We start from the raw sequence: 12,341 nt of genomic DNA, 5'->3' as shown, positions 1-12,341 counted from the left end.
GACAGTTATTAAGCCCAGAGGGATTCTCGATTCGACGAAAATTTCTATACATATAAGTACATAGATAAAAGTTGAATAAAATATTACGATTAATTAGAACGTTTGAAATTACATTGAGATAATTAAAAGTGATCGAACCGAGACGAACGTTCGATTCGATCGTTCCAAAGGGGAAAGTATTTGTCTTTGAAGTAGGGAAGACGAACCAGGAAGCGTGAATTCGTCCCTGGTGCACGTCGCGAGTCGACAAAGCCGACGAGATAATGAGAAGTGATGCTCGCCTGGATTTGCTTCGATGCTGACGTCTCCTACAGGCGCTGCGCGAATGCTTCAGGTAATGGCTATTAAGTCGATCGATTGTTCTGGATTCACGTTGGATTCCTCCTCTTCTCTATCCGTCTCTCTCTCTCTCTCTCTCTCTCTCTCTCTCTTGTTCTATTCTGCCTTCTCTCTTTCTCCCTCTTTCTCCCTCTCTCTCTCTCTCTCTCTCTCTCTATCTATCTATTCTCTTCCTCTCTTTCTCGTCACCTCTCTAAATCGGTGTAAATTTGTTAGCGTCAGCAGATACGCTTTTACATCGTAATTCGAGCTTTCGCAGATTGTGAAATAGGGCCGATAATTTGCCTACAAACCAATCTATCGTATATCAATGCACGTATAAGAAAGAAAGGATTGCTTGCGTTTAATTAATTAATTGAAAGATCACGTTAAGATTTAATGGTAGAGAGAATCGTTTCTTTTCTTGGCAATGAACTTGGACAATTTTCTTTCTTTCTTTTTTTCTTTTCTTTTCTCTTGATGTTTCTCCTCCGTATTATTCCAAAACGTAATGTTTAACTGTAAATTTTATTATTTACATTTTCCTTCTTATTTATAAGTGTGTATTTTATATTACATATAATAGTATGTTTGATATATATATATATATATATATATATATATATATATATATATATAGAGAGAGAGAGAGAGAGAGAGAGAGAGGGAATCAGAATTTAATTGGCTATTAATCAATTGAATCATTTCGTTGATTTAAGGACGACGGTCTCGTAGTCGTATGCGAAAATGCGAACATATCTGGATTCGTACGAGTCATAAATCTCGTAGCAATCGGGCGTTCGTAATTGGATGTGCCCATCAACGTTACAAATTTCATTGTCGAGTGAGCGATCCGTCAGTCAACGATTTTGTACTTCATCGAAGTGCTCTATCTTTCTCGTTAACCCTTGCATATACGATATGTCTACATTGTTACGGACTTCTTGGCAGGATATCTATCAGGAGGAAGTGTTCGTGTTAATTGTCTTAGAAATTTATGCTCCTACTTAAATGGAGTTTCGCTATTTCGATCTTTCCCTAAAGTCTTGATGTTTACGAGGAGAATTATCATCGTTCGGTATTGTTAAACGGAAATGATCTTAATGTTAAATGAAATTAAAAATTTTTTCATATAAACATTACAAAATATAAACACACACACACACACACACACACATACACACGTAGATTAATGAGAATACCTAAATAATTCAAATCAACGAAATATTCTTAAGAAACAAGAGTCTATATTAGATGGAAAATAAAAAAATTTTTATTTAAATAAATAAATTTAAAAAAATTTTTAATAAATACGCGTTATGAAAAAAAGATAGAAAGAAAAAGAAAATATCTGATGGATATATTTATCCGTTTCAAGGTTTTTCATAAAAAAAGGTGTAAATAAAAAAGGAGTGGATCAATATAGACTCATTTGAAGAAGATAAGAAACCGTAACAAAAGATATAGAGAGGAAGAGAGAGAGAGGGAGAAAGAGAGAGAGAGAGAGAGAGGGAGAGAGAGAGAGAGAGAGAGAGAGGCCGTATGTAATAGAATAAAAGAGAGCAAGGTTAGTGTCTATACTCATGTTATTTTTCGTATAAGTCACTTTCTTTTAATCGTAAAACAAGTAGGTGACAGGAGGAACGTTGACAGTAGGACAGTCGATAAATTCTTCTGCTTAGGATTTTACGCAATTCTACTCGACTCGACTCGGCTCGTCGTGTTCAAACCTTTATCGTTATAAGTGTATCCTTCTTTGACATTTACGGATGTCTAATGTTAGCTCGTTAAATCGTTGATTTCTCGCTATTGAATCAATGATGTAAAGTACTTTCGCCTATTAATTGCATCAAACTTGTATAATATAATATATATATTGCACAACAATCGACCTATCTCCGTCGATTGATTACACGATATTATAAAGTCGATTTGATTGTTTTTATCTACGTAGAACGGTGATTTATTTCATTCATCAGAAAGGCCATACCTATGTTCCTTTTCATATTCCTGCGAATGTAATCATCTCTCAGGAGACGTTAGAAACATTTTAGGTCAATAATGATCTTTCTCAACTTATTTACTTTTACTTCGTTCTCTTTGAGAGATTTTCGATTTATTTAAAATTTTTTTTCTTATTTTCTTTTTTAGCTATATTTCTTTTCTTTTTCTTCTGTTTTTTTCTTCTTTTTTTTTTTTTGGTCTCACTCTATTCATTTGCCAAATTCAATTTGACCTATATGTACTATCATTAAGATTCTTAGAATGGCATAATTGAAAGTTGGATACTTTAAAGGTTATAAAAGAAAAAGGTGAAAAAATTTAATAATAAGTCTTGTATTATTTTAATCGAAGATTTGATTCAAACGATATTAAAACAGAAGTTTAATCATTTCGAACGATACTTATCGTTTAATTCTTATTCATATTTTTCAACAAACGATTTCGTGCGAAAGTTATTTCTCAGAAGAGAGATCGATGTATCTCATATATCAGTAAGCACATGTGAAAAGATCGATAAAGATCCTCTTTATCGATCGTTCTTTTCCAATATCTCTTGTTTATTTAAAGTCTTTTTAAATATTATTATTGGGACAAACTTTCATATATATAATAGATATAGTTCTCCAGTTGCGGTCATGCGTTTCCATATTTGAAGTTTTATATTGGAATAAGAAATAAAAGTTCGAAATAGGAATACGAAAGGTCGAGTATCTTCTATTCCAACAAATAAACGTGAATTTCGCTTGGCGATACGGATCGATCGAATGAGTAAGAACTTTATTTGTAGAGAGAACGTTTCTCTCTCTCTCTCTCTCTCTCTCTCTCTCTTTCTTCCTCCCTACCTCCCTCCTCTCTCTCTCTCTCTCTCTCTCTCTCTCTCTGTCTCTCTCTTTTTTCAACCTTTTCTATAGCCTTTTCCCAAGAGAACTCGCGAAGGCAAATTACAGGTGACCGTCGATACTATAAAGCGACAGACGGCACAGTAAGGGGTAATTTAGATGGCACGAGAGTTGAAATAGCTTCTCGATTCCATCGCTATCGGCTTTCTAAGTGCCTCTAATCCATTCTAGGATCGACTCGGTGAGCCAACAAAAAGTGGATGATGAACGATGATGCGCCTTCGTCAACCGCCTGCGACTAACCTCCTTCAATGGCGTAGAAATACTCTTTGATTTTCTTGATTACTTAGACATTGATTTTAGTTTAGATTAGAACGTGCGGGCAAGATTAATCTTTCTCTCTAAGTAATGATAAAGATTGATTAGATGTTCGTTTAAATTGGTTGGAAAAATAATACGATCGATGATTCCATTTTTTATATTTATTTATTTTTTTTTTTGGTGGATTATATTATAAGAAGTAATGAATCGATATCGATAAAATTTGTTTAGTATTCTTATTGATTATTTTCTCTTTCTCTTTTTCTCCCTCTCCCTCTCTATCTCTCTCTCTCTCTCTCTCTCTCTCTTTATCTCTTTCTCTCTTTTATTTTTTTTTATTTTTTTTTTTTTTCGTTTTTGGTTTATTTGATATTTTAAAGAAAAATTTATTGATACTACGCCTTTGCATGTAAAATAAGTAAATAATAGGAATGAATCGATAAACCTCCCTATTTTCGTGCGTGCCTGGAATCGGTCACGTTTGATTTTTACGAAGGATGTCACAATCAGAAGAATGAACGAGGAAGTTCTAATCTCACGTTTGTTTTTTACGAGAAACTTCACAAAGGTCGAAAAGAGAAGGAGGAAGTTTCCATGCACGCGAAGTTTCTTGTTAAATGTAATTCGTTTGAACTTTGAAGACGACTTCGTGGATTTCTCCAGTTTGTCCAATTATTTATTTTTTTTACTTTTTATTTGACAGTTACTAAATCAGAAATTTCCAATAATTATTACTATTATTACGGATGATAGCAAAATTTTTAATCAAATGAAGTCAAGTTAAGTTTAATAAAAAATTAAATCTTCAAATGAAAGTCATTAATCCTCTATAGCTTTAATTTTTTCCCCTTCCTATAGACAAAAATTTATATAATATTAAATAACCGATTTATATAACGTTAAATAAGAAAGTTTTACTACGTAAAACAATTTTCATTTGGAATTAAATAAAGATGGACATTTTCTATTAAGTAATTTTCTAAAGTACTCAATAGGAAAATAAGATGTTTCAGGATCGTAAGAAAGAATACTTCTCCATGGAATGGACAAGGGATATTTTTAAGAGTATATAATTTTCTAGGAAATTTCTTTTAATATAGTATTATTTTTCCATGATAGAGATTTTTTTTTTTTTATAGATTTATTATTATCATTAATAATTATATATTTTTTTTATATTCAAATTCATCATTTTAATGATGAATTGAGATTATAGCTGTATTTTAGAAATTGAAGTGATTAAAATCTATAACATTTACACAAACATTATCAAAAATACTCGATATTTTATTGTTATAATTCGTTGTGGCTTTGAAGTAAAAAAACTATATTACGTGTAAATAAATACAAAATTAATACACAAACGGAACAAAAACAGACGATTATTGCACAAACTTTATAGTTATTTTTTTTTTTTTGGTTATTAAAACAATGAAAAAATAAACAAGACTGCGATATTGAGAAATAGGCAATTGAAAATAAACAAATTCTTCGATTAAAAATAAGATGCGTCTCGGTTTGTGGTGAAGAAAAAGAAAGAAGAAAAATGAAATAGAACTTGTAAAATACAAATATATGGATGCGTTATTTCAAAGTCACATAAAGTTTTCGAGGATTAACGATTTATTTTCTGATCAAATCGTCGATCGTTACTTTCGTTTTGAAGTAACGAAAACGAGAATCGCGGACGTTATTCCTTTGAGGATCGAATGCAGAGTTGGGGGTCATCGTGCGTCAGAGTCGGAATTAGCGATGACAGGAAAAGCAAGATTTATGTTTCTCGAGGAGGGGCAATAAGAAGTTATTCCGTATATCTTTGGAGATTTATCGCGGCCACTCTTTTTCGCGGTGGCTGCGAACTTTCCGCGAAGGTTAGAACTTTTATCCTTGTCTGAATTCGAAGATTATAGCTATATATTACAAAGATAATCATGTCTCTTCAGGTCTCTTCTCAGTTATCACGATCATTCTATATCATTTCTAACGTTTTTTTTTTTTTTTTTTGTCATTTCTACGTTAATTATAAAAGTTAGTTAAAATAAACAATATATTTACAATTTTGATTGAATTAGCATTTAGTTTTATATCATTCTTTATTACATTAAAATTATGGTTGTGGTACATTCTTTAACCATTTAACCATTTATTGTATAAATTTAAAGTTACATCGTATCACATATACGCATATATATATTTATATTATTCAAATATTATTCCATTTTCTTCTCCTAAAGGAGAAAAGGTTAAACGGGCGCTCGCGCGCACATTCGATCGACTCGAAAAATGTTAAATCTGAATTTTCTAGAGTTTGTTGTGCGGAAACGGCTCGTAGGATCAAATTGTATTCATTGAGATATTTGCTATGAATTTGCCACAACATATCTAAAAGTTAATCAAAATTTTCAGAAATACACTTTCCCATAAGAATGATACGAGTACTTAATTATTAATTTATATACAAAGATTACTATTCGTACAATATAACTTACATCTACAATTAGTATAATATAGTTATCTTAATGTTAAACCATAAATTTTATATTTGGAGTGTGTGTCTATAAATATCCGAGCAGATAACTTGCAACTGGTCGAAGTTTATTTTCTTTTTTTAAATTATGAACTTTTTGAGTTATGAAGATCGACGTAATTTTCATTTTTTTTTTTTTTTTAAATGAATATCTATAACTTTTGGCATATTTATATAATGAATTTATATATTATATAATGTATTTGTATAGCATGGAGTATGATTGGCAATACAATGTGAATCTATTGGTCAGTTGTTAAGATGCCGATTAATTTGTAAACGATGTATTGTAATAAATTTTCATCAAATACAATATTGTATTTGATTTGTATTTAATTGTAAATAATTACTATTGTGTAAATATACCAAAAAAGTTATAAGTATCCATTAAAAAAAAAAAAAAAAAAAAAAAAAAAAAGAATAGAAAAATGAATTATGACCTTTATGACTAAAAGGTTATGAGTAAAAAAGATTTTTTTTTTTTACACGCATTTTGTATCTAATTTAAAGCCGTCTGAATTCCTTTATTTTATTAAATTTTCATATTCAAATTCAACCAATCGCGAGATATCTTTTTTACTCAAATATTTATGGCATCCCTTGTATATATATATATATAATTTTTCTTTTATATGTGACAAAACTTGTATCACAGACAGATTAAATAAAATATCGTAGATGGAAACAATTCGAAGTGATTATTAAAATAACTCGGTATTATATTTCTTTCGAATTAGTGGATCGCTATTTGAAATAAATGATATCGATATTGAACGATGGGATTACAAGAGAGTTCAAAAATCTCGATGTTTGCATGAACGAAGAAGATAATCGTGGTTACAATGTAAATAGCGCTTATAGCATAATTCGATGCTCATTGTGGTTACATGTCGATAGATGCTAGAACGTTAATTCCTATTGGTTTCGCAATTTGGTCAAGTGAATTGTTTATAAAGATCACAAGTTTCTTTTCATTTTCCTTCTATCTCCATGTATTCTGTAAATCGAATGATTTTCGTTAATACAAATAATATATTCCAAATAAACTCGAGAATTTCAAATTCACATCCATCGGATAAAGTGTAAAATTTTGTTGGATCGTTAAAGAAATGATCTAGTACACGAATTGTTTATCGTTATGGCATTGTTGCATATGCAATTATTATATTATAATAAATGAAATAGAGTACGTACTTACGTTCATAATTGTGTCTCATGTATCAAAATATTGTGAAATAATAGAAACCACCATTCGTTAATCATATCGAGTAAACTGGATTTAATTACCAAGTTAATTTCGTTTGCCTCGATCAACAATAAACTCTCTTGTAACACGAAACACGCTATGTAAACCATATTATTCCATGTTTCGTGTTCCAACATACGAATATTTTATTCATCCTTCTATCATCTATTTTCGCACGCGTTGTTCGATAATAATAGATGTATAATTCAAAAATTTTCATTTTATTGTAGTATAACGTAATACAAATAAACCTTCTTAATACAAGGAGTAAACGAGAGAATGGAAAACTTAAGTTACATATTGTTTATAATTAACGTAAGGCTTCTTCGATTTCATTTTCAGTCATCGAAAATCGTATCAAGAAAGGACGTGAAAGAAAAAGAAAGAAAGAGAAAGAGAAAGAGAGAAAGAGAGAGAGAGAGAGAGAGAGACAGAGAAAGCACGTGAGAGGGAAGAAAAATAGGAGAAAGTCAAACAAGAAAGAAGTTTGTAAAAAAATGGCTGGAAACGAAGAACCTTTTTTACGTTCACTTGACAACAGCCAAATATCATTCGTCAGATTTACGAACTGTACAACACGCATCGTTGCCCTTTATTGGATCGATTATCAAGGTCAGGCTATCAGTTATGGCACTTTATATCCAGGTAGTTACGTAGACATCGACACTTTTGTAACACATCCTTGGATCTTCGTCGATGATGAGACGAAAGAAAGGTGAGAATACTTTCACGAATCATGTTTTTTCTTTTCCATAAACATGATTAAAATCGTACATTCGATTTTCCTCTCAGAGAGATTTTTCACTCGTGCATTTCGATTAAAGTGATACTAAAATAATTGGCAGACGATAATCAAGAATGATTTATATTCGATTTAATTCGCTTGAAACATTGTTTATCTAAATTTAGATCGGAGAAAAGTTCGTTCAATATCATTTTGAGATTCATTTAATTTACATTACATGCAATTCGTTTACGTTTTACGATCGAGAAACAAGAGAATTGATTTTCTTTTTTTTTCGCATGTATTCAATTTCAAAAATGATTGACGATTATCAGTAATGAATTGGTAAATGAAAGAGTATCCATGTTAATTGTTATATGGAATTTTCAATAATTGAATCGATACTATTACGAACAAATATTCATAAAAATTAATTATAAATTGATTGATGCGAGGTACATTAAATTCATGTTATTCTATTACGCAATTGTACATTTACCGCAATAAATTCTTTGGGTGAGAATTTTCTTTTCATGCGGTCGAGTTTTCTTTCTTTCCATGTTTTTTTCATGTTATTTTTTCGTGATTATGTTACAACGTATATCGTTGTTTTGCGTGATAATAATATTTGTACGTAAGAAAAATCGAATTACATTTAATAAAAGCAAGCGAGAAACATATACGGATAATACTTTTATGAAAAGATAGCTTCTATTGATAAAGAAATAATAAATATAAGCTCGGCTGATTTTGTATTTTGATTATTTAAAATAGAGAATAGTTTTCGATGAATTCTTTATTATTTTATAATGATTACCTTGTAACAATATATATTGACATTTAAAGCGAGAATCATTCTTCTTTTTTTATTTCTATTATCAGATAATTCTGTTAATTAATCGTTGGATATGTTCATTAAATTTATTCGTGTGGAAGCATAATTAAATCGTGTTAAAGAGATGAAAAGATAATAAATCGAATTTTTCATTATTTCATTGTTTTTCATCTTCACTGTACGCAAACATCTCTATCATACAGATGACACGTCTCTGTAGGATAATTATGAATGGATAATATATCTCTTATAGAATGAGACTGAGATGAAAATTCTTCACCATAAAGAATATCACGGTTGTCGCAGAGCCTTATATGTGAATGTAAAATTTGATTTTCAAAATGGCATTTTGTTATGGAGATTTAAAAAGTATCACGAGTTGAACTATCACGATGGTAAAACGACGACGTTACATTATTTTTCGTGAATTTTGTTATATAATAATAATTTATTAGAAATCGAATAATAAAAGGAAAAAGAATAGGAACAGAGCAAACGTTTTGCAGGTATTTGGTGAACCAGAGAGACGTATTTTTTCCCGAGCCATGGTTGGAAAAATGTTTGAATGCAAGGAGGCAGTATCTTCCACATAGAATCGACAGAACGAACGCCAATATTATGACACCGATGTACACACTATTTGAATTGTCATTAAGAGCAATCAAAAATTTTCTTAAACATAAGGAGCAAGTTTTCAAACTCGACATTCCGAGGAGTCTTCAATACGAGCTTGCTTCAAGGCTACCAAGCAAAAACAATAATGAAGAGGATTTGTAACAATTTCTGGATATCCATGGATCACCAAGGTTTCTACGTCTCGATAGTACATTCGCTTTGAGTTAACCGTTCGATAAGTTCACTTTTTCTTTTTCTTTCTTTTCTTTTTTTTTTTTTTTTTTTCTTTTTTAAGTTTCAAAACGCACAGTTACATTTTTTCCAATTGTTCTCTTCGATCTAATGTCGTTACACTTTAATAAATTTTGGATTTTTGTTCTTCCATCGAAAAAAAAAAAAAAATTTGTGAGAAGTACGTTATTGACAATTGTTTAAAAATCATTCACTCGTCGTTTCGTTACTATTATTACTATTCCTCTTTCATATCGATTTTTCTATTATTTTTTATTTTGATAGCTTGTAACGAGAGAATTCGAATTTTCAACATTACATTGATACTATGTAAATCCGAACCGAGTTTCAAATTGTTTTCTATCTCATTTTGAAGCGGTGAATGTGAACAAAAAAACATTGAAAAGTTGAGGAGGGACCGTGTATTGAGGGAAAAATGTGAAGCGAATACTTATCGTTGTGGAGAAAGAAAACAATTTGATATCGAAATTCTCTTTCTTTGAATATTAAAATAAATGTAACATCTTTAAGCTTAAAGTTTAACTATTAAGTCTTAATATATTTTATGGAGAATAGTTACAGGATATGTGTGTGTGTGTGTGCGTGTGTGTGTGTGTGTGTGTGTGACCTATATCGATCGAATCGCTCACGTTACCTACTTGTTATTTATAAGCCATTAATTTTTAACTTAATCTATAAATTTTAACGTTAACTATACATTTTTTTATTTTATCTCAAAGATTATATCTCAAAGTGTATATATGTATGTATGTATGTACGTATATGCATTATTTACCATATATTTAATAAGTATGTAATGGAAAAAAAATAGATCAAAATATCAATTTCATATTAATGTACATGTATTAATATTATAAATATATTACAACTTTGCTATGTCTATAGAAAATAATAATTTTAAAATCGTACGAATAAAGGAGAAGATCGAACGAGAGATATCAAATAAATTAAATTTATTCATGAAAAATTATATTTCGCGTATTAAGATGATTGTATTAAAAAACATATTTACTAATTCAATCAATCAATTATTATTATTATTATTATTATTATTATTATTATTATTATTATTATTATTATTATTATTTAATGATTTCAGATGTTAGTAAGTCTTCGTAAAACGGACAACGATCGTTTAACAAATATTTTAAAGAGAATGGTTTATCTAATAGAATATTATTTTGAATTTGTTCGGTATTTTTCGCTAAAATTTTTTAAAGAATAATATCGATCAAAGTATACTGAAATATCTTTGGAACGTTTTAATGTTCATTTCGAATGTAACTTAAATAATGTTAATTTCTAATAAGAATTTTAAACAAAATCGATCTCGTTGGATCGGCTTAAATATAATCATTCATAGTTTAAGTAACGTTAATAAGTTTTAATCGATTCTTTCGTCATTTAATGTTAACTTTCAAATTTCATTGTACTCTCGAACAGTTCGGTAATTAAGTAATCGTCGTAATCATCACGGAAATTCGAAACAAGTTTTAAGTTTAGAGGTCTTTTGGAAGATATGAGATTGTGTTATGAAGATAAACCAACTTCGTTATCGCAATTCGTTACGAAGTTATTAAGCCGATCTGCCCGACTATTTTCATGCCCTATCTATTCTTTTTTCTTTCTTTTTTTTTTTTTTTTAATAATTTTCCATCGAAAAATAACATTCATAATTATGTATGCGTATATCTTAATAACTTATTTAATTAATTGAATAATTATTATAAAATATTTTGCATTTATTTTGTGTAGTCGAAAGATTATACCAAGTATATTGGGCATTATATAGTATGTTTTTCTTATTTAAATATTAAATAGTTTCGACTGCTATATATGTTTATACATTGTATGATTACATATACTATAAATTTATTTTTACTAATAAGTTTAAAAATTTTAAACTAATAAGTTTATATGTATAATTGTATCTTAATTATTAATTTCTTTAAATCCCTCTCGTGCGCCATGTATACGTAAAAAGCATACATATGTAAATATACGTACGTGGATAGCAACTTAGACGTTAATTTGAAATAATCTTTCTTTTCCTTTCTTTTTTTTTTTTTATATTTCATTCAATCCTTTATGTACACGTGTGTACGTGCAACTTTTTTGACAAAATAATAAATGTATCTTAATGATATTCGAGTCAAAATGATAACATATTTTTGGTATAAAAAAACAATATTTCAAACAGTTGGTCATGCGAGGGATTTAATTATATTTAAAAAACGATTATAACATTCCACTTGTTTTTATTTCTCTTTCTCTTTCTCTCTATGTTATTAATTATTTTAATATTATTTTTATATCAAAAATATAATGATTTATCACAGCGATAAGTGTATAAACATTTTCGTTGAGTGTCCATTGAAAATAGAACTGCGAGTTTTAGAACCGTAAAGTCGTAAAACGAGCTTGTAAACACAAACATCCTAGCTAACAAAGAGTGATTTACACTGTGATTCACCTTATTGTCGTAGGATCGGTCAATCGTGCTATAGGTTATCGAGGTTTACACAAGTCGAGCGATCCTTTTACACCTACATTTTAGAGTTTTTTTTTCTTCTTTGTTTTTTTCTTTACGGTATCAACACTTGAGAAAGCGATATATTGGACACTTAAACTTTTACTTTATCTTTTCTATGGTATTTTAA

At 29.5% G+C, this 12,341-nt stretch overlaps 1 protein-coding gene across 1 annotated transcript in view; it reads left to right on the top strand.

Moving 5' to 3' along the window:
• LOC124954999 (von Hippel-Lindau disease tumor suppressor) overlaps positions 1 to 9,765 on the top strand; it is a 75,041-nt gene extending 65,276 nt beyond the window's left edge. The window contains exons 3-4 of the mRNA XM_047508759.1: positions 7,598 to 7,970; positions 9,321 to 9,765. Coding sequence (XP_047364715.1) covers positions 7,753 to 7,970; positions 9,321 to 9,591 — 489 coding nt within the window. The 5' untranslated portion in view covers positions 7,598 to 7,752 and the 3' untranslated portion in view covers positions 9,592 to 9,765. The remainder of the gene's footprint in view (positions 1 to 7,597; positions 7,971 to 9,320) is intronic.
• The last annotated feature ends 2,576 nt before the right edge of the window (positions 9,766 to 12,341 follow it).

Source organism: Vespa velutina, chromosome 1 (assembly GCF_912470025.1).
Source record: "Vespa velutina chromosome 1, iVesVel2.1, whole genome shotgun sequence".
Lineage (NCBI taxonomy): Eukaryota > Metazoa > Arthropoda > Insecta > Hymenoptera > Vespidae > Vespa > Vespa velutina.
The sequence above is the reverse complement of the archived record's forward strand: the minus strand, read 5'-3'. Positions and strand labels throughout refer to the sequence as shown.